This window comes from Dryobates pubescens, chromosome 25 (assembly GCF_014839835.1).
Source record: "Dryobates pubescens isolate bDryPub1 chromosome 25, bDryPub1.pri, whole genome shotgun sequence".
Lineage (NCBI taxonomy): Eukaryota > Metazoa > Chordata > Aves > Piciformes > Picidae > Dryobates > Dryobates pubescens.
This window is the reverse complement of record NC_071636.1, coordinates 15,715,670-15,738,331: the sequence shown is the minus strand read 5'-3', so window position 1 is coordinate 15,738,331 and position 22,662 is coordinate 15,715,670. Positions and strand designations below refer to the sequence as shown.

General features: G+C 62.4%; 2 protein-coding genes across 2 annotated transcripts; one reads left to right on the top strand and one right to left on the bottom strand.

Annotated features, from left to right (window-relative positions):
* The first annotated feature begins 1,282 nt into the window (after window positions 1-1,282).
* LOC104309682 (somatomedin-B and thrombospondin type-1 domain-containing protein-like) lies at window positions 1,283-4,978 on the top strand. Its single transcript, XM_054172852.1, has 5 exons — window positions 1,283-1,490; window positions 2,273-2,455; window positions 2,571-2,661; window positions 3,150-3,283; window positions 4,779-4,978. The coding sequence occupies exons 1-5, from the start codon at window positions 1,283-1,285 to the stop codon at window positions 4,976-4,978; spliced, it is 816 nt and encodes a 271-aa protein (XP_054028827.1).
* A 202-nt stretch (window positions 4,979-5,180) lies between these two features.
* Window positions 5,181-22,456, bottom strand: LOC128898534 (thyroid adenoma-associated protein homolog). The gene is made up of 31 exons (XM_054173235.1): window positions 22,348-22,456; window positions 21,494-21,671; window positions 21,184-21,270; window positions 20,872-20,899; window positions 20,440-20,588; window positions 20,125-20,247; window positions 19,774-19,894; window positions 19,352-19,503; window positions 18,783-18,867; window positions 16,081-16,217; window positions 15,481-15,678; window positions 14,422-15,118; window positions 14,177-14,329; window positions 13,975-14,084; window positions 13,714-13,874; window positions 13,312-13,478; window positions 12,839-13,024; window positions 12,131-12,285; window positions 11,424-11,567; window positions 11,001-11,105; window positions 10,585-10,785; window positions 9,642-9,792; window positions 9,305-9,539; window positions 8,935-9,174; window positions 8,608-8,833; window positions 8,285-8,491; window positions 7,860-8,098; window positions 6,789-6,971; window positions 6,079-6,345; window positions 5,785-5,990; window positions 5,181-5,692 (listed from the first exon to the last, which is right to left on the bottom strand). Exons 1-31 carry the CDS (start codon window positions 22,449-22,451, stop codon window positions 5,424-5,426), a joined length of 5,664 nt encoding a protein of 1,887 aa, XP_054029210.1. The 5' UTR covers window positions 22,452-22,456; the 3' UTR covers window positions 5,181-5,423.
* Window positions 22,457-22,662: the final 206 nt, after the last annotated feature.

Below are 22,662 nucleotides of genomic sequence, written 5' to 3'. Positions count from 1 at the left end.
TTTTTGGGGGTGCTGAGGGCCCTCCCAGAGCCATGTGGGTGCAATGTCCCAGTGGTGCAGCAGGCACTGCAGCTGGTGGAGTCTCTTGGGGCTGGCACCACCAGCTGGGAGCAATGCACCAGGTCTCACAGCGACTCTGAGGGGACCCATCAGCCCTACACCCCCCAGGATGGGAAGGCAGTGACCCACTAGTGCAGCCCCATGCTCCCTCCTCCTTGCCAGCACCAAACCCTGCTGGGGTGCAGCATCCTGGCCCCTGAGTCCCTCTCAACCCCAGGCTGCTGAGCAGGTGCTGCCCAAAATTGCACACAGAGCCAGGCCTGCCTCTCTCCTGGCTGTGGGGCCGGGGTTGGGGTGAGCTGGGTGCCCACATCCCTTGCCGTTTACAGTCGGGGCATGTGTGTGAGCCGAGGGGAGGGGCAGCCCCACGCCACGGACCCGGCCCCTGGGCCAGGGGTGCAGACCCCTTCTTCTGCCACATTCCCCCCTCTGCCCTCCCGCTGCCACCCCGCGGCCCTGTTGATAACCCCGCAGCTTTCCCAGCTTCACGCTGATCCACTAACACCCGTGGCTGTGGGGCCACAGCCCCGTGCTGCCCTGTGCTGGGCTCGGCCTTGGCCTTGCCAGATTCGTGCCAAACCTCGCCGCGAAGCCGAGGGGCGGGCGGGAGCTGGGGCTCGACCTGTCTCTCCTCCCTCCTGTCGCCAGTGACAAACAAAGCCTTAACGCAGCAGGAGGGGGAAGGAGGAGGAGAGCCCTGGGCGCGGTTTACCTGCGGCTTTCTGCTCTGAAGCCAGTGAGGGTTGAGTCGGTTTTTGGTTTTGTTTGGGTTTTTTTTAATTGTTATTCTGTTTTACGTTCGCAATTTGAATAAAATCAATCTGGCTTTAGCAGCTGCCTCGGTGTCCAGGCTGTGCTGGGTAAGCAGCAAGCTGCAGGCACGGACTGGGGAGAGGGTTCCCCATCACGTCAAGCTGGGGGGAGCACTGGCTTCAGCCCCGCCTTGCCCTTCACAGATGCTCCCTGGCAGATCCGCGTTTGTGCTGTCCCCTGCACGACGTTTTATTAACCGTTCTGGTTAATTTTACGAAGTCCTCCCCCCTCCTGCGGAGCAAAGAGCCGGGTGAGGGGCGGTGGAGCAGAAGGCAACAGGCTTTGTCCCCCCGCCCAACCCAGGGGCGGTGCAGCCAGGGTTCCAATGCCGCCTCCACCGCCACCACCGCAGCCCTCACTCCTGGCCCGGCGTTCGCAAGCACTCGGGGACTTGCGGAGTCCCTGTGCCATGCGGGCCCTGCTGCTCTGCGGGGGCTGGCTGCTGGCCGCTGGCTACCTGGTGGGTGCCACAGGCAGCTGCCGGCACCGGTGCTGCCCGGGCAGGAACAATGCCTGCTGGGCCCCCGGTGCCCGCCGGGCTCGCTGCTACTGCGACTCGTACTGCGAGAGGACGGGCGACTGCTGCCGGGACTTCCTCGCCACCTGCCGCCGCGCCGGTGAGTGCCGGAGGGGTGGCACCGGCTGCACCCCGTGTCGGCGGGGAGCCCCAGGCTGGGAATGTCAGCCCGGGCCGCTGCTTTTGGGGTGGCATGTACTTGCTGTTATCTGTCGGCTCCGTGATTTGAGCAGCAGTGGGATGTGTCCGGGGCTGCTGGCTGGGCTGGACTTGGAGTGAGATCCCCAGTTTCCACTTTTTTTTCCACACTGAATGTCTGGCTGCTGCCAGTGCAAGAAGAGAGCCCACAGGGATGGCCCCTGGGCTGCAGCTGCTGGTAGTGCTGTTGTTGCAAGCTTCAGAATCGACAACGTGGGACCTGAGCGGGACAAGCCCTGGCGTCACCCCTGCCACTGCTGCGGGCAGTGCCTTGCACGGGGACGTGGGAACTGGGCGCTGTACTGCGGGTGGCAAACAGGGAGTGGGGGCTTGGGAGATGCAGAGCCGGCCCACCCTGGGGACCCAGGGCTAGCGGGCGGGGGCTGCGGCCCCCTGCACAACTGCAGCAGTCAGCCCTGCCTAATCTCCCGGGAGATTAGCGGGGTCCCAGCTCAGCGCGATGCAGAGCCGCGGCAGCGGCGCGGGGATAAAGGCCTGCGGAAGCAGCGCACAATGCGCTGCCAGAGCGCTCCCTGTCCGGGAGCTGGGGAGAGGGGCTGGGTCCCCCGGGCTCTTTTCCTCCCTCCCCTTTCCCTTCCTCTCTGCTGTATCTTCCCAGCTCTCCTCCATCCATCTCCCATGCCGCTGAAGTTCTCATTTCCCTATTCTCCATCCCGCTGGCAGCAGTGGGCTGTGTGGTGGGGCCTTGGGGGCCGTGGAGTGGGTGCAGCTCCCTCTGTGGAGTTGGCAGCAAGACCCGCAGCCGCCAGGTCACCATCCCACCCCGGCACGGAGGGGAGCCCTGTCCTGACCTCAAGCAGCGTCGTGGCTGCTTGGGGGAGCACCCAGCCTGCAGGACAGCGAAAGGTAATGTGGGTCCTGTGGGGATGCCCCCCCGTCCCCCATGCATGACCATTCCCGCTGCCTGTTCCAGCATGTCTTTAGACACCCATGTCCCTCATTCTGGTTGCTCTTCTGTCAGAAGTGGCTAAGATATCGCCCAGTTCCTTCAGCCGGGACTTCAGAGAGCCCTGTCGGAGAGCCAGGCTGGTGCCCCCAGAGGAGCCATCTGGGTAGGCTTCTCTGCACATACACCCCCCCTCCAAATTTGTGACTGATCTGCACAACCCCCTGTAACTGTGGCCCCTTCTCTCCCTTTCTCAAATTTGACCCCTTTGCACCCCTCCCTAGACCTGTGACCCATTTGCACCCCTCTAGAGCTATTACCCCTCTCTCACACCCCAGCACCATGGCCCCTTTGCAGTCCCCCCCCCCAAGCCATTCCCATTCCCATCTCCCTAAAACTATGGCCCCTTTGTCCCCCACCCCAGATCTGTAGTCCCATTGCATCTCCCCTCCATGAGCCATTAGCCTCCCCTTTCCCCCCCGCAAATGCTGATCCCTCTGCAACCCTTCTCAGACTTCTCACCCCATCCATAACCACAGCCTCTTTACAACCCACCACCCCATCAAGGAAACACCACAACCTTTACCCTCCCCTCCAACCCCCTTCTCTTCCCTCTTTCCCCCTCATTTCTCCCCCTGGATCTCCCCTCCCCAGCTACTGCTGCTATTTCCACCTGACGCAGGTAGGGTCTCTGAGCCACTGGCTGCACTGGGACAAGTGGGTGTGCTGGGGAGGGACACATCCCACCACCATCCCCATTGCACTGGACATGGGCTGTAAGGAGCCAGGTAGGTGGGAATCTGGGTGGGGGGAAGGGAAGTATGTTCCTTCTGAGGTACAATTTGCTCTGAGGCATCTCAGAAGGGACATTCCCCACCCCTCCCATGGAAAAACATCTCTCCATGCCCCTAGGGCATCTTCCCTTGATCATCTTCATTATAAGTATAGTATTTTTATATAAAAACACTAATATGCTACACTACCATAGGTTACCATAGCCTGTACCCTGAATCAGTAACTAGATATAATTTTAACGAGTTGGCATGTTCATGGCACACCCCAGCTCCCACCAGCTTTCCCCTTCCAGGCCATTTTAGGTGGCCACCTCCCTGGTGGGGTGCCAGGGCTCATGGGTACAGAAGGGTTGTGTTTGCCCCTCTGCTGGCTCTCATCTTTGTGTACCATTCCCCCCACACCCCAGGAAGGTGAGCTGAGCCTCCCCATACAATCAGTAAGGTTGGAAAAGACCTCGAAGATCAAGTCCAACCTGTCACCCAACACCTCATGGCTACTAAACCATGGCACCAAGTGCCACGTCCAATCCCCTCTTGAACACCTCCAGGGATGGTGACTCCATCACTTCCCTGGGCAGCACATTCCAATGGCTAACAACTCTCTCTGGGAAGAACTTTCTCCTCACCTCCAGCCTAAACTTCCCCTGGTGCAGCTTGAGACTGTGTCCTCTTGTTCTGGTGCTGGGTGCCTGGGAGAAGAGACCAATCCCCACCTGGTGACAGCCTCCCTTCAGGGTAGCTGTAGACAGCAATGAGGTCTCCCCTGAGCCTCCTCTTCTCCAGGCTAAACATGCTGCTGCTCCTTGCTGGGGATGAAAGAAATGAACTAAAACTACGGTGTCTTTTGTAATGTCACTGCCTGTGCAGGCTCCTGGCTTGCACTGGGAGCTGACTCCCCTGCATTTTAGGTTTTGTTCAAGAATGGGGAAAACAACAACTCTGCTGAGAAGGATTTTTTGTTTTAAAGGAAGTTGCTAGAATGTGGCAGAAGGACATCATTCTGAGGTTAAATGTGAGACAATGATGCAACGGTGACACGGAAAGCCAAATGCTCAGCCCTGACATCGTGCAGTGCAATGTGCTGCTGTCGGCTGAGCACTGTGAGGATGGAGAGGGCATCTGGCCTCTGCATGCTGGGGGCTGGCCTCGCTGCAGTGAACTGCTGTGGGGGAGCCGTCAAGGGTGGCTCAGCTGCATGCTGTGGTTTGCAGAGAGAAATTAAACGTAGGCACCCAAGTCTGCCTGGGAGCGGTGACACCGTTGGAGGTTTGGGTTCAGCTATGGGGCTTGGCAGCCCCCTCTGGGATAACAGCGTCAGACAGGGTGATCCACCCCCTCCCCCCGGCGGGCACAGCCCCTGGAGTTCCGGCACATTTTCTCCCTCCCCGCCGCTGCCATTCCTGTGTGACACCCCCCCACCCCCACCCGAGGCCAGCGGTTCTGCGCAGGGAGCCTAATTGCCGGCTTGAGTTGCTGCTGCCAAAAGCAGAGCGCAGGACTGGCGCCTGCCGGCGGGGTCCCCAGTACCGCCGGGCCGGGCAGATGGCAGCGGGGAGCGGATGTGGCCGCATCCTGCTCCGCGGCCGGGCGGGGCCGGTACCGGGCCCAGCAGGCGGCCCCGGGGGAAACGGGCGTGGCACGGACAGCTCAGCCAGGCGCTGGGGCTCGGCCCTGCTGCTGCAGCCATGAGCCCCAGCAGCATGCCAGGGCTGGGGGCGGGGGGGCGGGGGGTCCAGTCGCTTTGGGGAATATGAAGGCTTCAACGCTGGGGGTATCCATGGCTTCTTTATTTGGGGTACAAGCCCACATCACCCCTGAGCTAGAAGGTTGATTAAAAAACCAAAGGAGATGGGAGTTGAGGGGGTGCAAGGGCTCTGGCACAAGTCTCCTCCCACCTAAACCCAAGGGCAGGGATGCCACAGGCCAGCGTGATGCTGCACTGGTGTCCTTGGGCTGGAGGAGCAGAAAACACTAGGAATGAAGTGAGTGTGTCCCACAGCATGAGTGGGACTCCCCTGAGTTACACCACTAAACCCACAGTCCTGGTGGGTGACCAGAGAGTGTTCAGCAAATAGAGGGATGTGAACCAGGAGTCTCCTGGCTGTGGTCTGACACTGGTCCACACCTAGAGCTGTCAAGCAGCCCCAGACAGTGATGCCAACTTCCCCAGTGCATTGCCCTGGCTTGGCCCAGGGGCCAGCCCATGCTGCTGCAGCAGCTTCTGCACCAACACGAGCTCCTGCTCCAGCTCCTGAGCGCTACAGCCCAGCTCTGGCACGGTGGTGACACCTCCCAGCACCTGCAGCAACTGTACCACCAGCCGGGCCCTCACCAGCAGCACAGCCACGGCCGTGTGCAGCTTGGCACAGCCCAGCGCCTTCATCCCCCACGAGGCAGTGGCCCCTGCAGAGAGAGCAAGAGAAGGAACCTTGAATGTGGCAGAGCCGGCCTGAGGGACAAGGACAGCAGCCTGGGAGCTTCAGGCTGTGCTGTACCTTGGCTCCAGCAGTGCTTGCAGTACTGCAGGTCACGCAGAACGCTAGGACCCATGGCCAGCAGCCACCGCAGAGCTGAGGCATGGAGTGGGCCACCAGCAGGCATCTTCTCCAGGACCTGCAGCATGACAGGGAGCAGCTGCCAGGCCAGGATGGCTGGCTCTGCAAAAACGTTGGGTTCATCCTCTTTGTACAGGCTGACAGCTCTGAGGGGGAAGGCATGTGTGAAGCCAAGGGACAGAGCCATGGTACCCCACACTCCCTCGTACTCAGTCTGTAGGTCTGGTGACTCACTTGCTTGCCTCCAGCCCCTCCACGATACCCCTGAGGTCCAGGATAGGGAGGTGTCGCAGCAGCAAGTCGAAGGTTTCTGGGAGCTCCCCAAACTCCTCCAGGAGGAGCTGCAGGAGTACTTGGAGCCCCATGGTGTCCTGCACAAAGATGCAGCTGCCTTGGAGCAGCTCCCTGGGGTGATGCTGCAGGAGGCTGGCGAAAACCGAGGCCTCGTGCCGCACCTCCCGCTCCTCATCTTGCAGGAGGTGAATGCCCACGTTGATCAGCCTGGGCAAAGGAAAGAGCAGGGAAGAGAAGGCCACAATGCTCCCCAGAGCATCCTTAGCCTGCCTCAAGGGGAGGGAAGCATGAGACCTCATCCCCAGGGCAATGCTTCCCTGAGCAACCTTTCTCCTGGGTTATGAAAGGCACAGCCACGGCCTAAGAGCTTGTGGCTTGTGGGAACAGGGACTGCACCAGGGCTTCAGGGCCCCAGCAGTGCTGTGTGCTGCTCATAAGGGACCATCTGCTTCTGTTAAAATCCTATCCACACAGCCTTTGTAGGCTCCAGGTTCTTGGGTCCTAATGGAAGCTCTCTAACACCCTGGGAGTTTTTACAGAGGACACCTTTCCCAGAAGCAGTTAACCTGCAGAACGCTGATGCTGGGGCCCCAAGGGGTGGCTGCTGCTGGAAAGCATGGCTGTGCCCGAGGATGGGCTCAGGGACCTACCGCAGAGCCAGGGGGGCAAGCGAGGGACAGGCAGCACGCAGGGATTGCTGCACCACGCTGGCACCTGCTGTCTGCAGGGAGCGGGCAGCTGCCAGCCGCAGCAGCTCGGACGAAGCTGACTGGCTGCACTCCTCCAGTGCTGTGCACCATCGCTCCACCAGCAGGCTGTCCTCATCCCCAAACCTGCCAGAGTCCAGGGAAGGAGAGGGAATTGAGGCAAGCCTTCCAGAATCACAGAGTTAACCAGATTGGAAGAGACCTCCAAGATCATCAAGTCCAACCTGTCACCCAGCCCTATCTAATCAACCAAACCATGGCACTAAGTGCCTCATCCAGGCTTTCCTTAAACACCTCCAGGGACACCAACCCCACAACCTCTCTGGGCAGCCCATTCTAATCTTTCTTTCTGTGAAGAACTTCTAAGATCAAACCTAATCTTTCCCTTGCACAGCTTCAGACTGTGTCCTCCCATTCTGTTGCTGGTTGCCTGGAAGAAGAGACCAACCCCCACCTGGCTACAACCACCCCTCAGGTAGTTGTAGACAGCAGTAAGGTCTCCCCTGAGCCTCCTCTTCTCCAGGCTAAGCAACCCCAGCTCCCTCAGCCTCTCCTCACAGGACTGTGCTCCAAACCCCTCCCCAGCTTTGTTGCCCTTCTCTGGACATGTTCCAGCATCTCAACATCCTTCCTAAACTGAGGGGCACAGAACTGGACACAGGACTCAAGGTGTGGCCTAACCAGTGCAGTGTACAGGGGCAGAATGACCTCCCTGCTCCTGCTGGCCACACTGTTCCTGATCCAGGCCAGGATGCCCTTGGCTTTCTTGGCCACCTGGGTACACTGGTGGCTCATGTTCAGCCTACTGTCAACCAGTACCCCCAGGTCCCTTTCTGCCTTTCTAGATCCATCCAGGGCTCCAAAGGCCACCAGCTGCAAGGAGGCCACAGGACCCAGGTGTGAAACTGGATGTGATTCATAGGCAGGAAGCTGTGGTTCTGTTTCCAGCAAGGACTAAGGAGGAATCTCCTGGAAGTGTCAGGCAGAATTCCCCTGGCAGCGGCAGGGACCTACCAGTGAGCAAGCAGCAGGCTGGCAGCACACAGTGCCTGGAAGAGGAGGTCAGGGCCAGGACACTCAGCCTCCACCATGTGCAGCAGCATCTCCAGGCAGGCTGCCGAGGAGCCCCGGAGCCTGCAGGAAGCTTCCTGGGACCACGCCAAAGGGTCTCTGCAAAGATGCAGCAAAGCCTCAAGGTACAATCTCAGGAACTCTTTGTCCCTTCTCTCTCGCAGCACCGACTGCAAGCTCTCCTAGTTGACAAGGGGAAAGAAGGTACACAGTTAGTGTCCCTGGCACTCCGGGGTGGCAACCTCCACCAAGCAGGCAAGTGCCCCCAGCGCATCCCCAGCCCAGGGAGAAAGTGAGCACCCAGCATCACACCTGTGCAGCATGCTGGAGACACTGCTTTACTCAGTGACTTTTAAGCCTCATCGTACCAGCAATGTCAGCCCAAGAGCCTTCTCCAGCTCCTCAGGTGTTCCTCCTTCCCTGGCAAGCACCCAACTGAGGATGGCAAGCCGAACGTCGGGGTTGGGCTGCCGGAGAAGCGAGCAGGCGGCACCGATCCACTCGCCGGCTGCCAGCCGTGCTGCCTCGCTGCACACAAAGCGGGCCATGCTTTGGTGCAGGACAGCCAAGCCCACCTGCAGGAAAAACAGGATCCCCCTGCCAATGCTCAGCCTCCAGGGAGGGGTCTTCACCTCCCACCTCTGGGCTCGCTGCCAGGCAGGGCTGTGGTTCTCCTGGCAGGCAGCAGTACCTGCTGCTCGGCACATCCTGGCTTTGCCGCCGGTGGGAGGCTGCCCAGCTCAGCACTGATGGCATCATGGATGCTCTGGGTGAAGCCAGGGCTGAGAGATGTGGGAATGAGGGCAAGGACCTGGAGGAAGGCGGCACGGATGAGTGGGCAGCGCTGGGCAGGAGTGAGCAGCCAGCCCCGGGCCTCCAGCTGCAGAGCCAGGGGGCGCAGTGCCTCAGCCAACAGCCTGTGGGAAGACACAGTGCTCACCAGGGGGCCCTTTGGTGGCCAAAGGGCTGCATCAGACAGACCACAGCAGCTGCAGAGGGATGGCACAGGACCACTCACCTCTTAGTGCCCACAGCAGGGACCAGCAGTGCTTGCATCTGCAGCAGGTGCCCATGGAGGGTGTTGTGTGAGCAGACACATTCAGGTGCAGTGGGGAGCTGCTGGGCCAGCTGCAGGAGGAGCCCAAGGCGCTGGGGCGGGGGCACAACAGGCACCAGCGCCTTGGCAGCCATCGCTCGCACAGCATAGAAGGGGCTCCCTGCCAGCCCCAGCAGTGGCTCCAGGAAGTGAGCAGAGGGGCTGTGGAGTAATAAGGGCACCACATGTGATGCTCCTGCTGAAGCAAAACCCATTAGAAAGCCACAGCCAGCCCTGGCGCCATGAGACCACCTCCCTTGGCCAGGGCAGAGTATCCCCACTGCCCCCCTACCTGCCAGGGTCATCGGTACCAGGCTGCAGCTGGGCCAGGAGGGTGAGGACGGCGTGGAGCGCAGGGTGCAGGCGATGCCCCCCTGCTGTGGGCCCCGTGGCAGCCTCCAGCTCTGCCAGTAGCACAGTGCTCAGCTGGGGATGCTGCCCGAGGAAGGCTTGCAGGCTCACCCCCTCTGCTGGGCAGCCCTCCCCACGGCTGCGCTGCGGGCCCATCAGCCGGGCTGTGAGGGCACCTGCAGGGGTAGGGCAGAGAGCAGGGTCAGGTCCCCTTCACCCCCACTCTGCTTCCCCCCAAGAGGCTGCCCTGGTTCTGCAGGGCTCTCCCCGCTACTCACTGAAGAGCTGGATGGCTGCGTTCCTCATGGCCCAGCAGGGCGAGCCCAGGCCCCGCAGTGCCAGGGCCACCATGGGCACGGTGTGCCGCAGCAGCGCAGTGCCCAGCCCCGCGCCACGCACCAGTGTCTGCAGCACGTGGAGGGCACACACCTGGGGAGAGCACCTGGGGCTCAGCAGCACTGCCTGGGCAGAGGCCTCACACCTCCATCCCAGGGGAAGATGGTGGCAAGAGACAGGGCAGCCAAGGAGCTGCCAGCTCTTGGGCTGCAGGGACAGGCAGCGTGGCCACAGCTGCAGCGTTCTGCTGACCCCAAGGTCTCACAGGCTCACAGGATGTTAGAGGTTGGAAGGGACCTCCAGAGATCATCAAGTCCAACCCCCTGCCAGAGCAGGACCATAGAATCCAGCACAGGTCACACAGGAATGCATCCAGACAGGTCTGGAAAGTCTCCAGGGAAGGAGACTCCACAACCTCTCTGGGCAGCCTGTTCCAGTGCTCTACAACCCTCACAGTGAAGAAGTTCCTCCTCCTGTTGAGGTGGAACCTCCTGTGCTGGAGTTTCTATCCACTGCCCCTTGTCCTATCCCAGGGTGCAGGTGAGCAGAGCCTGGCCCCTCCCTCTTGACCCCCAGCCCTCAGATATTGATAAACATTGATTAAATCTCCTCTCAGTCTTTTTCTCTCCAGTCTAGAAAGCCCCAGGGCTCTCAACCTCTCCTCATAGGGCACATGCTCCAGTCCCTTCATCATCCTTGCAGCCCTCCCTTGGACTCTGTAGCAGATCCCTGTTCCTCCTGGGGAGCCCAGAACTGAATGCAATATTGCAGGTGAGGTCTCACCAGGACAGAGTAGAGCACCCAGCACAGCTCCCTGTAGGGGACCTCACACAGATCACCCTATCCACAGAGAGCAGCCTGGAGCTCAGTGCCCCCCATGCTCACCTGAGGCAGGTCAAGGGTCTGGTCCCAGTGCTGTGGCAGGGCTGTGGTGGCCAAGGCTAGCAGGGTCTGGATGCAGCGGGTGAGCAGCGGCCGTGCCTGTGCAGCAGCCTCCCCGCTGACGATGCAGAGGAAGAGCATGGGGAAGCCAGCAGCACGACGTGTGATGGAGCTGCTCCGGGGCCCACTCAGTGCTTCCAGGCCCTGAGGAACAAAACCCACCCGAGGTACGCTGGAGACCTGCCTGCCGCAGCCTGCAGCTGCTCCACAGGGGAGGGAGGGCACTGGCCCCACCAGCCCTGCACTGCGGCATCGCAGCTGCCAGGTGGGTGCTTGCCCCACAGTTGGGAGGATACAGGGAGATGGCTCTGGGGCTCCCTAGAGCCCTGGGAGAATGCAGGGCAGAAGGAGCACGGTACCTGCTCCAGCACACTCTGTGGGATGGCCCGCAGCTCTGCATCTGGGTGGTTCAGCAAGGCAGCACAGAACTTGGTGAAGCCCACGCTGCAGCCCTCCACTGCTCCCTAGGGCACAGCAGCATCAGGCACCCAAGCCCTAAAGCCTGTACCTGCCATTGTCCCATAGCCCCCAGAAACCTCTTTGCATGGGGGAAGGAGAAAGTGAGAAGACACAATGGTGTGGGGGCACGATGGCCTTTGCCACTTGGATTCCAGCTAGGGGCTTCCAGCCATGCCTCACGTCCTGCCCCAGAGCAGACCCTGCCCCGCTGTGCTTGCCCTCCCTGCACACCAGTGAGAGCCACTAGCTACTGGCTTGGGGCAAGGACAGGGCTGGAAGGGGGGGCAAGGGGGCGAGCCACCCCGGGTGGGACAAACTCTTACCCAGTGCCGGCACCGCAGCAGGATCTCCTGGAACACCTTCGTGGCCACCTGCAGGGTGGGCAGTGGCAGGAGGGGCCCTGATCCAGCAGCCACTGGTTGGGCCAGCAGCACCTCTGCCAGGCCCCCCAAGAGCAGCCCTATTTCCTGGGAAGAAGTGGAAGGTCATCAGGACCAGCAGCAGGGCTGCCCCATTCCTGTCCTGCCCCATCATCAGTGCCACTGGGAAGCAGAGTGGGTGCTGCTGGCACCCCCCAGCACGGCTGCTCTCGGTTGCTGGCAGCATCAGGCAGCACAGCCACTGGCATGGCCACATGCATGCCACTGCACAGGGGTTTCCCAGCCAGCTGTGAGGCATCTGTGGTGGACAAGGCATTTTTCCAGGCAGCCACCAAAGAAGTTAGGGAGAAGAAGCTGGCATGTGTGGCTGCTGGAAAGGAGCTGGGATGGGGGCCACAGGGCTGCAAGGCAGAGACCCAGCTCTGCTGCACCTGGGGTCTGTCAGTGCTTGGGAACCAGCTAGGCTACATAAGGGCAGGAAGGGAGGTGGCTGCTTTTGGGCACAGTGGTGGTTGCATTCTCCCTGGCAGTGAGGATGGTCTGTGGCAGCTCCTAGGCAAGGACAGACTCAGAACCCAGGTGCAGGGCTGGACCGGCAGTGGGTGCTGCGCTGAGCTCTTCTTACCAGTGCCATGGGGAGGAGTTCCTACCTTCACTGACACCCAGCAGCAAGTCAGGATCAGGCTGTGCTCCTCTGACAGCAGGACTGAGTCCTCCTCCTCCTCTTCCTCCTGCCCTCGGCCTTTGCCCAGCATGATGAGGGAGCCGATGGCATTCCCCATGTCTGCAAACGATGGGGCAGCAGCTGCCAAGGGAAGAGGCCTGGGCTGAGTGGGGCTGCATGGAGCTGAGGGAGGGAGATGCTGCTGGGGAGTCCCCTCTTCGTGTGCATAACATCAGCAATGGCTCCCATCCTGCAATGTGTCCTGCTCAGGATCACAGCTGCCCTTTGCCCCACTGCTCCTCCTGAGCCCTTGCTGTGGGTTCTGCCAGCCCCAGTGCTCACCCCAGCTGCTCCCAAGTCATCTCACTGCTTCTCTGAGGCTTTTGCCTCAGCTTCTGCTGCTGTTCTCATGTGCAGTTGAGAAAGGGACCCAAACCCGGGCACTAGCCACCCTGCTCTCGCCATTTCCTGGATCCCCTGCCCAATACCTGGACCATCCTTGCCTGAGTGTTCCGCTTTGGACCTTGCTCTTGGGCCAACCTTCCTTGCTCTGCCCCACTGCTGCCCCCTGCTGGAGGCAGTGAAGCCAAGCCAGTCCCTCCCCAGCAGCTGCAGGGCTGCTGGGTCAAGGAGGGTTGTGCAGGAGGTGCCACTGGTTCCGGGGCCCGATCCCCCACCCTGGGGACATGCTCACCTTGCTCAGCAGTGCCGGGGCCTTGCTGGCTCTGCAGAGCACCCAGAAGGAAGGAGGTGATATCTCTCACTGTGGTCACAAGGCCGGTGAGGAGCTCCTGCCAGCTCTCTGCCAGCTCTGCTGCACGCATGGAGGTGGCCACCTTTGGCACCTGGAGCAGGCATCTCCGCAGAGCTGTGATGGCTCCTGTACAAACCACCCACCTCTGGTCACAGCGGTGGCTGGCACAGCCCCTGCTCTCCTGCCTGAGTCTGCAGCTGAAATGGCTTCATGGGCAGGAGAGCAGGCAGGGCCCCAAGGTGAGGGCACGCTGGGCAGCTGGAGCAGCAGGACAGGGAAACTGAGGCAAGGACATGGCACTGGCACTGAGTTGTGGCCTCAGTCCTGCCTGTACGACTCAAGCCCACTTCAAATAGGCAGGGAGGGGATGGGCTGCAGGAGCTGCTTGCTGCCCTGCCAAGCCAAGGCCTCACCATGCATTGGTGCGGTGGCTGCTGCCCGCAGCAGGTCCTGGCGTGCCACAGAGTACTGAGCTTGCAGCATGTGGAGAAGGTGCTGGGCAAAGCACAGGCCTTGGCTGGGCAGTGCTGGGGCTGCTGCAGCCTCCAGGGCCAGGCTCTTCATGGTGCTGCTGTCTGCCCTGAGGGAAGAGGCAGGTGCGGCTGTGAGGACTTTTCTGCCCGTCCTGTGCTGTCTCCTTCCTTCCCCAGCACAGGCCCCTGCACCCCAACCCTGCCCAATGTGAGGCTATTTCAAACCTAATCCATAGCTCCCTAGGCTGTTAACACAGACTGCAGCAAGACCCCAGTGACACTGACATGCTGGGGCAGGGGTTGCCATGACACTGCAGGCAGGGGGAAGCCAGGAGCTCATACTTCTGCAGGATGGTCTTCATCAGCATGGCTCCAGCTTCAGCCTCCTGCACTCGGGGGCTGCCCAGGGCATCCTGGGCCAGCTGGAAGAGAGCCAGGGCGATGGGTTCAGGGAACGTGGCAGGGAAGTAGCGGACAAGAAGGTCTGAGGCCAGGTCTCTGATCTGCCAAGACAGGAGAGGTGGGGAGAATTGGGATGTGGGAAGAAAGAAAGTGCCCAGAGTAGGGCCCGGGGGGGAGCACAGAGGTCTTCAGGAGGTTCACCTCATTAGTGCTGTCCTGCAAGCAGCTCAGCAGCACCAACAAATTGGGCTGGGAAAAGAAGTCCCAGCAGCCCTTCTGCCTGGCATAGTTCAGCAGTGTGGCCATGGTCCCTGCAGGGGGGATGAAGGGTGGGGGGATGGGGTCGGTCGGGAACACCCCGGTAGCTGAGGGCTGGTGCCCTGCGCAGGCTGCCCATGCTCACGTGGGGGCTGGCCTTTCTTCCTGTCAGGGCTCCAGGTGTCTGTGCAGGTCTCCAGAACAGCGGCCAGGAGAAGCACAGCTGTCTTCTTCCTCTGGTAGTTGGAGCCGGGGCCGAGCGAGGTGATGCTGAGCTGCAGCAGCCACTCCACAAAGCCTGTGGGCAGAGAGCACAGCAAGCTAGGTGACGCTAGGCTGGGCACCCGATCCCGCAGGGCTGCGATGGAGGTGCTGGGGGGGCCGCCTCACCTACTGCCTGGGTGAGCTGCTCCTCTCCCTCTGCCGGCTCCGTGCCACGGGGTGCCCTCCCCCGCAGCAGGGCCAGGGAGCTGTCCCGCAGCCGCACCAGCGCCTTCCTCACAGCTGCCTGCAGCAGCTGCCGGAAGGAGGAGGAGTCGCAGCTGAGGTTGAGGGGCAGGAACCTCCGCAGCAGCTGCACCTCGGTGCCCGACAGGGGCCGGTTGGTGCTGGGGCTGCAGCAGAGGAGGCTCAGCGCTGCCAGCCGGACGCCCTCCTCTCGGGCACCCAGGCAGCAGGAGAGCCGTTCCAGTGCCTCCCCCTGCAGGGGCAGGGCTCCCGCCAAGCTCTTCTGCACCTTCAGCAGCGAGACCCAAGCCCGGAGCGACGCCGTGTCCCGGCTGCCGAACTGGGCAGCCAGCAGTGCCTGGGCGGCTGGGATCTGCCGCAGGGTCCAGGTGAGGAGGTGGTTGGCAGCATTGCTGTGCAGGATGGGCAGAGGGGAGCGGAGCGCCTGGGAGAGCAGGGGCAGCCAGCACAGTGCCCACTGCTCTGCCAGTGCTGCCCCTGTGCCCTGCTGCCCCTCCTGCCACTCGGCACACTGCTGCTGCACCAGCGCCTTGTAGACCTCGGTGGCTGCAGGGCACAGATGGTTGGTGGAGAGGCAGCTCAGGAGGTGCTGTGGTAGGTCTGGGTAAGTGTCCAGCACCTGCGAGAAAGGCAGATGACCCTCACCTCCCTGCCAGGCTGAAGGCTGCATATGGGAGGGGACACACAGATCTGGGTACAGACTACACTGCAGTCACCCATGGCACTGAGCAGCTCTGCTACCCCAACCTGCTTTTGATGGGCATCAATGGGCAAAGCTTCCCTAGCTGCTGGCAGTCCCCAGGGATGCACCACTGTTGCTACAGCTCACCACTCCACCCTGAATACTATCACTTGGGGGATGCAAAAACAGTTCCCCTGGCTGGGAAGGCTGCCTGCCCCCATGGCTGAGCTAGGCAGGGGAAGGTGACAGGCAGCAGTGCCAGCCAGGACGGAGCCTCTCCATGCTCCTGCCTTCCCTACCTGCTGGCTGCCCACATAGGGGATGATGGCACACAGGGGCACATATCTGGCCTTGATTTGCCACGGCATTGAGACCACCCTGTGCAGCATCTGCTGGTAGAGGGCTCTCTCCTGGTCCTGGAAGTGCTGGCACTCGAGGTGGTAGATCTCCAGGAGCACTCGGAAGGAGCTGTGGATGAACTCAGACACCCCTTCCACCTGGGGGGGAGAAGGACAGCAGGCAGAAGCAGTTCAGGTGGATTCCTTCTCCTGTCTTGATGCCTCAAGAATGATCCTTTGCTTTCCCACAGCCATGGACTTCAGTGCTGGCTGGTAACCACCGGGTTAGGAGCTGGGGTTGTGGGGATGGAAGGCAGTAAGCCAACAGATGTGGGTAGGCTGGAACTGCACCAGTGGGTGCTGCCTGGGGAGGGCAAAGCACTGGGATGTGGCCCTGCAGAGGCCCTGGCCTCAGCAGTGTGAGTGCCCCTGCCCTGCCAGAGGGCAGCTGAGGCAAGGGGGTTGTATCCAGCTGAGGGAGCTGGAACAGGGAGGGGTGTGTTAGGAGCAGGGGAGCAGCAGCTGGGGCCACAGTTTCTGCCTTGGGCTCTCTGGCCTTACCAGGGTCTCAGCGTTGTCCCACACCAGCTGGGTGAGCTGCTGGAGCAGCTTGGCATGTGGGGCCAGGACACGGGCGCCCCTCAGGTGCCAGACAGCAGGCAGGCTCTCCCGCAGGCGCTGCAGCCACAGGACACAGGCTGCAAGAGCAGAGAGCCCTGCTGCAGCCCCAGGGCACAGGCTGCAAGAGCAGAGAGCCCTGCTGCAGCCCCGGGGCACAGGCTGCAAGAGCAGAGAGCCCTGCTGCAGCCCCAGGGCACAGGCTGCAAGAGCAGAGAGCCCTGCTGCAGCCCCGGGGCACAGGCTGCAAGAGCAGAGAGCCCTGCTGCAGCCCCGGGGCACAGGCTGCAAGAGCAGAGAGCCCTGCTGCAGCCCCGGGGCACAGGCTGCAAGAGCAGAGAGCCCTGCTGCAGCCCCGGGGCACAGGCTGCAAGAGCAGAGAGCCCTGCTGCAGCCCCGGGGCACAGGCTGCAAGGGCACAGAGCCCTGCTGCAGCCCCGGGGCACAGGCTGCAAGGGCAGAGAGCCCTGCTGCAGCCCCGGGGCACAGGCTGCAAGGGCACAGAGCCCTGCTGCAGCCCCGGGGCACAGGCTGCAAGGGCACAGAGCCCTGCTGCAGCCCCGGGGCACAGGCTGCAAGGGCAGAGAGCCCTGCTGCAGCCCCGGGGCACAGGCTGCAAGGGCACAGAGCCCTGCTGCAGCCCCGGGGCACAGGCTGCAAGGGCAGAGAGCCCTGCTGCAGCCCCGGGGCACAGGCTGCAAGGGCAGAGAGCCCTGCTGCAGCCCCGGGGCACAGGCTGCAAGGGCACAGAGCCCTGCTGCAGCCCCGGGGCACAGGCTGCAAGGGCACAGAGCCCTGCTGCAGCCCCGGGGCACAGGCTGCAAGGGCACAGAGCCCTGCTGCAGCCCCGGGGCACAGGCTGCAAGGGCACAGAGCCCTGCTGCAGCCCCGGGGCACAGGCTGCAAGGGCAGAGAGCCCTGCTGCAGCCCCGGGGCACAGGCTGCAAGGGCAGAGAGCCCTGCTGCAGCCCCGGGGCACAGGCTGCAAGGGCACAGAGCCCTGCTGCAGCCCCGGGGCACAGGCTGCAAGGGCACAGAGCCCTGCTGCAGCCCCGGGGCACAGGCTGCAAGGGCACAGAGCCCTGCTGCAGCCCCAGGGCACAGGCTGCAAGGGCAGAGAGCCCTGCTGCAGACCCAGGACACAGGCTGCAAGGGCACAGAGCCCTGCTGCAGCCCCGGGGCACAGGCTGCAAGAGCAGAGAGCCCTGCTGCAGCCCCGGGGCACAGGCTGCAAGAGCAGAGAGCCCTGCTGCAGCCCCAGGGCACAGGCTGCAAGGGCAGAGAGCCCTGCTGCAGCCCCGGGGCACAGGCTGCAAGGGCAGAGAGCCCTGCTGCATCCACAGGACACAGGCTGCAAGGGCAGAGAGCCCTGCTGCAGCCCCGGGGCACAGGCTGCAAGGGCAGAGAGCCCTGCTGCAGCCCCAGGGCACAGGCTGCAAGGGCAGAGAGCCCTGCTGCAGCCCCAGGGCACAGGCTGCAAGGGCAGAGAGCCCTGCTGCAGCCCCGGGGCACAGGCTGCAAGGGCAGAGAGCCCTGCTGCAGCCCCAGGGCACAGGCTGCAAGGGCAGAGAGCCCTGCTGCAGCCCCGGGGCACAGGCTGCAAGGGCACAGAGCCCTGCTGCAGCCCCAGGGCACAGGCTGCAAGGGCAGAGAGCCCTGCTGCAGCCCCGGGGCACAGGCTGCAAGGGCAGAGAGCCCTGCTGCAGCCCCGGGGCACAGGCTGCAAGGGCAGAGAGCCCTGCTGCAGTCACAGGACACAGGCTGCAAGGGCAGAGAGCCCTGCTGCAGCCACAGGACACAGGCTGCAAGGGCACAGAGCCCTGCTGCAGCCCCGGGGCACAGGCTGCAAGGGCAGAGAGCCCTGCTGCAGCCCCAGGGCACAGGCTGCAAGGGCAGAGAGCCCTGCTGCAGCCCCGGGGCACAGGCTGCAAGGGCAGAGAGCCCTGCTGCAGCCCCGGGGCACAGGCTGCAAGGGCAGAGAGCCCTGCTGCAGCCCCAGGGCACAGGCTGCAAGAGCAGAGAGCCCTGCTGCAGCCCCGGGGCACAGGCTGCAAGGGCAGAGAGCCCTGCTGCAGCCCCGGGGCACAGGCTGCAAGGGCACAGAGCCCTGCTGCAGACCCAGGGCACAGGCTGCAAGGGCAGAGAGCCCTGCTGCAGCCCCGGGGCACAGGCTGCAAGAGCAGAGAGCCCTGCTGCAGCCCCAGGGCACAGGCTGCAAGGGCAGAGAGCCCTGCTGCAGACCCGGGGCACAGGCTGCAAGGGCAGAGAGCCCTGCTGCATCCACAGGACACAGGCTGCAAGGGCACAGAGCCCTGCTGCAGCCCCGGGGAGAGCCCTGCTGCAGCCCCGGGGCACAGGCTGCAATGGCAGAGAGCCCTGCTGCCCTCTCCCCCAGACCCACTGGCAGCACACCCACTGCAGGCTGCTGGCCCTGAAGACCCCAGGTGCAAGGGCAGCAGTTTCCACATTAGGTACAGAAGAGCTTGGGAGGGTTCAGTCCCTGACACCAGTTTCCAAACTGGTGTCAGGATCTAGAGCAGCATCTTCCCTGGGAGGCGATGAAGTACCGCGGGGGTCCTGTGCATCAGGAGCAGAGTGGCCCTTTCAAAGCAGCCCATGGTGGTGGCAGGGTCATCATCTCCTACCTTGGAAGCAGTAGTAGTGGCAGTCCTTCTGCTCCTTGCTCAGGGCACACACGGCAGGGAAGACCACGTCGAGCAGCAGGCAGGCCTGTGGGAGCACAGATCATGAGCAGGCAGGTGTGGGCTTTCCAGGGTAAGAAAACCCTGCCCTGAGGCAGCTGAAGAACACTGCCTGCTGCTGCTGCTCTCACAGCAACTTGTAGCTAGCTTTTTCTGTTTGGAAGTCCTCAGGTCTCGAGGACTTGAGAAATGCTGGAGATGGGCAGACCTGGAGGCTACGCTGGGCCTGGGCAGCCCTGGGTTCGTCTTGCAAGAGCATTGCTGCCACTTTGCTTGTGTAAGAGATACTTTTGGCACCACCTGGCTTCTTAGCCCCTCAGGAGAAGAAAAGCCCTGCTCAGATGTCTTTGGAAAAAGCAGGCTCCCAGGTAATACAGTAGGATGCATGGAACCACTGTTGTGGAGTGGGGCAGCCTGGCTGTGGGCCCTGGGGATCCACAGCCCCCAAGCAGCTGCCAGCCCCACATAAGGCACTCTCCAAACCCCTGCCTGCTGCTTTTGAGCTCTCCTACCTGGTGGGTGAAACTCTCCAGCTGGCAGCTGAGGATGTCGATCTTGCAGCAGGTCAGCAAACCCCTGGTGAACACCAACTTCTGCAGCCCATCTGGCTCCAGGACCAGGGGCACGTCCACCACCAGCTCCCCAAACGTCAGTTCTCCTGTGCCTGGTAGGGAATGACTGCATTGGATGGCAGAAAGATGGGAAACCAAATGCTGCTCTGAGAGCAGATTGCCCTGGCTCATCCCAGAGTGACCACAGGAGGTGGCTAGTGGTGGGAAGTGGCTAGTGGCAGCTGGGGCTCCCAGGCCCTGAGACGAGAACACTGCAGCAGAGTGTGGCTTGCACTGGTGGTAAGCAGCGCTGGCCTCTGTTCCCTCACACCCATACATCCTCCTCACCAGAGGCCGAGCCCAGCTCGGGATGGAGCACACACCTTGGTCAGGGAGCTGGAAGAGGGCCAGCATGGCACTGGCTCCACGCTCAGGCTGTGGGGCAGTGTTCACCAGCATGCTCAGGGCCGTGCCCGCCAGCAGCCGTGTGTCCTTGCTCAGGGCCTGGACTCACAGGGGAGGTAAAGGCACAGCTCAAAACACCATTTAAAACAAATCCCCATTTAACCACGGCCCCACATCCATGCAGGCAACTCTGCAGGCTCCCTTGGACACCCCAGACACTGGGGCTGCTTCTGCAGGCTTTCCGCAGGGAGGGGAAACCGCCCAGGAGGGATGGAACCACCCTGCTCCTTGGGACAGGCAACCCCATCCCTCCCTGGCACCATACACACCTTCCCCCACGCCACCTCCAGCAGCAGTCCCAAAAGGCTCTGCAGGGCTTCACTCTTCCCTGCTGCAGTCCACACCAGCGGGGCCATGTCCATCGGCAGTGTCTGGAAGAGCTGGAGGCAGGCCTGGAGGAGGAGAAGGGAGACCGCGGTGATGGCTGTCAGCACCTCTCACCTCTCAAGAAGCATCCCTCCTGGACCACATCCCTCCTGGACCACATCCCTCCTGGACCACATCCCTCCTGGACTTTCTTGCCAGTGCCTGGGCCAGTCCTTACAGGGACTGATCCTTCCCCACCTCCCGAATGTGGCTCTTACCTTGATGACCAAGTAGCCCCAAGTGCTGCTGGGTGCAGGCTGGCTCTGCAGCACCCAGCCCAAGGTGGTGGCCAGGCGCTGCAGCAGGAGGGCCAGGTTCTGCTGCCAGTGCTTCCGGCCCAGGCTGCTCTCCTCCAGGAACATGCACACTGTGGGCAGGGGCATGGCATCAGCTCCTGGCATGGTGCCAGCAGCCTGGTTAAACCAAGGGCTGCACTACTGGTAACAGTGGGGAGACAGGGCTGGGATGCAGGGGTGCTTTGGCTTGTCTGCTTTCCACCCACCCAGGGTGGGTGGGCAGAGCCACTGGGTGCTGCTGGGACCCCTGCAGATCCCACAGATCTGCCTGATCCATGCTGCCCCTCCAAGCCTGGGCAGGTGTGAGGTGCATTAAGTTGGGAAAAGCCCTCCAAGCAGAAGGGGCAGACTGACCTGATTGAAGGTTCTCAGGAGACAGCACCTGCAGGGACAGAAGCAGAGTTTGTCCCACATGACAACAGGCTGGGGCTTGGTACCTTGGCCAGGAGGGTCTTGCTGGCACCAGAAGCTGTTCCAGAGATGCGTAAAGGGCTGGTGTGACAGGCAGCCACATGCTGCCAACTGCAAGCAAGGGCAAGCCCCCAGTACAGCGGGAAAAGAAGCAGAGGACTATGGGCAGCTCAAACCAGGAGGACCCTGGTGAAAATGTGCTCCAGCCAAGCTCCCACAAACACCAGTGCCACTGAAGAACTGGGGTGTTCTCACCTCTCCCTGTGGTGCCAGGCCAGCCAGCAGCGTGCCCACCTCCTGGGCCAGCATGGCTTCCTTCCCCACCGCCAGCTGGGTCACGATCTGCAGAGAGGTGACCCAAGTCAGCTGCTCTGCCTGGAGCCCCAGAGATACCAGCTGCAGAGTACTTCAAGGGGAGTTCTATGGTATCACCATGGCCCCTTTGCTGGTAAGGATGCACCACACCAGGGCTGTGCCAGGGGCACACAGAGCTAGGCAAGACCATCACTTACACTTGGGGCTAGTAGAGCTCTAGAGCCACAGCCCAGCCTGTTGTGCTACAGACCTGTTCCAGTTTCTGGAAGGAGCTGGAGCTGCTGGTGGCCTCCATCTGGAAAGCCAGGATGCAGCGGAGCAGGGGCCTTGCCTCTGCCTCACTCAGCACCTGCAGAGCCTTGCTCAGCGCCCGCGACAGCAGGAGAGCCTCCTCCAGGTGCTTGTCCTTGCATCTCTTGGTAGTACTCCTGCAAGGGGATGGGGGCGGCAGTGAGGATACCCCAGCTCGGTGGGGTTTGGGATGGGGGATACCCCTTTGGTGCAGCTTATTAGTATTGGGATGCCCCAGCTGAACATGGGTCGGAGTGGGAATACCCCAACTCGATTTCACTTTGGGTGGGGACATCTCAGCTTGGTGGGCATTAGGGTTAGAGTACCCCAGATTGCCTTGGATTGGGGTAAGAGTGCCCCACGTTGAGAGGGGTTACAGGTGGAGTGCCCCACCTGGCCATGCTCGTCCCTCCCAGCTGCACTCAGGATGGCACAGGTCAGGGGAGAGCTCCCAAGAGCTCTGTCATCACTCAGCCTGTTCTGGGGCGAGGGGAGCAGGAGTATCCCCAAAACTTGCTGCTGCAGGGCAGGCTGGAAGAGCATGTGGGCAAGCGGGGGTGGCTCTGTCCCCATGCCGAGAACCGGGCAGAGCCTCCTTCCCTCCCCGCGCCCGGAGGGATGCCCTGGGGGCCCAGGGGGATGCCCTGGGGACCCAGGGGATGCCCTGGGGACCCAGGGGGATGCCCGGGAGAGCCGCCCCGGACTCCCGCGCTCGGAGGGTGCCGCGATCCACGCCGGGGGATTCCCGGGGGGAACCTCTCGCGCAGGGGAACATGGTGCGGGGGTCCCCCGCCTCGGGTTCCGTTCTCTTACCCAGCGAACTGCCTCAGGCAGCGCAGGCAGGGGAGCACGGCCGGGCCCATGCCCAGCGCCTCGTAGAAGGCAGCGCAGGCCTGCGCCTCCCGCTCGGCTCCCATGGCCGGCGCCGCCGTACCATAGAGCTCGGGCGGGCTCCTCCCAGCTCAGCGGCGCCCTCTAGCGCTGGCCCCCGGCCGGCGGCAGCTCCGGGCAGCGCGGTCCTGGCTGAGGGCGGGCGGAGAGGAGACCGGCTGGGGAGCGTCCCCTGCTCCCGCAGCCTCCAGCACGGCGCTGCATCCATCGCAGGCTGCAAATCACAGAAACATCATC

Coding starts and splice junctions, on each gene's coding strand:
- LOC104309682 (XM_054172852.1), top strand. CDS start 1,283: ATGCGGGCCCTGCTGCTCTGCGGGGGCTGGCTGCTGGCCGCTGGCTAC. Junction 1,491..2,272: donor CGCCACCTGCCGCCGCGCCG/GTGAGTGCCGGA, acceptor TCCCGCTGGCAG/CAGTGGGCTGTGTGGTGGGG. Junction 2,662..3,149: donor CCCCCAGAGGAGCCATCTGG/GTAGGCTTCTCT, acceptor TCCCCTCCCCAG/CTACTGCTGCTATTTCCACC.
- LOC128898534 (XM_054173235.1), bottom strand. CDS start 22,451: ATGGGAGCCGAGCGGGAGGCGCAGGCCTGCGCTGCCTTCTACGAGGCG. Junction 21,672..22,347: donor TGCCTGAGGCAGTTCGCTGG/GTAAGAGAACGG, acceptor ATCCCCTTGCAG/GAGTACTACCAAGAGATGCA. Junction 21,271..21,493: donor CCTTCCAGAAACTGGAACAG/GTCTGTAGCACA, acceptor ACCTCTCTGCAG/ATCGTGACCCAGCTGGCGGT.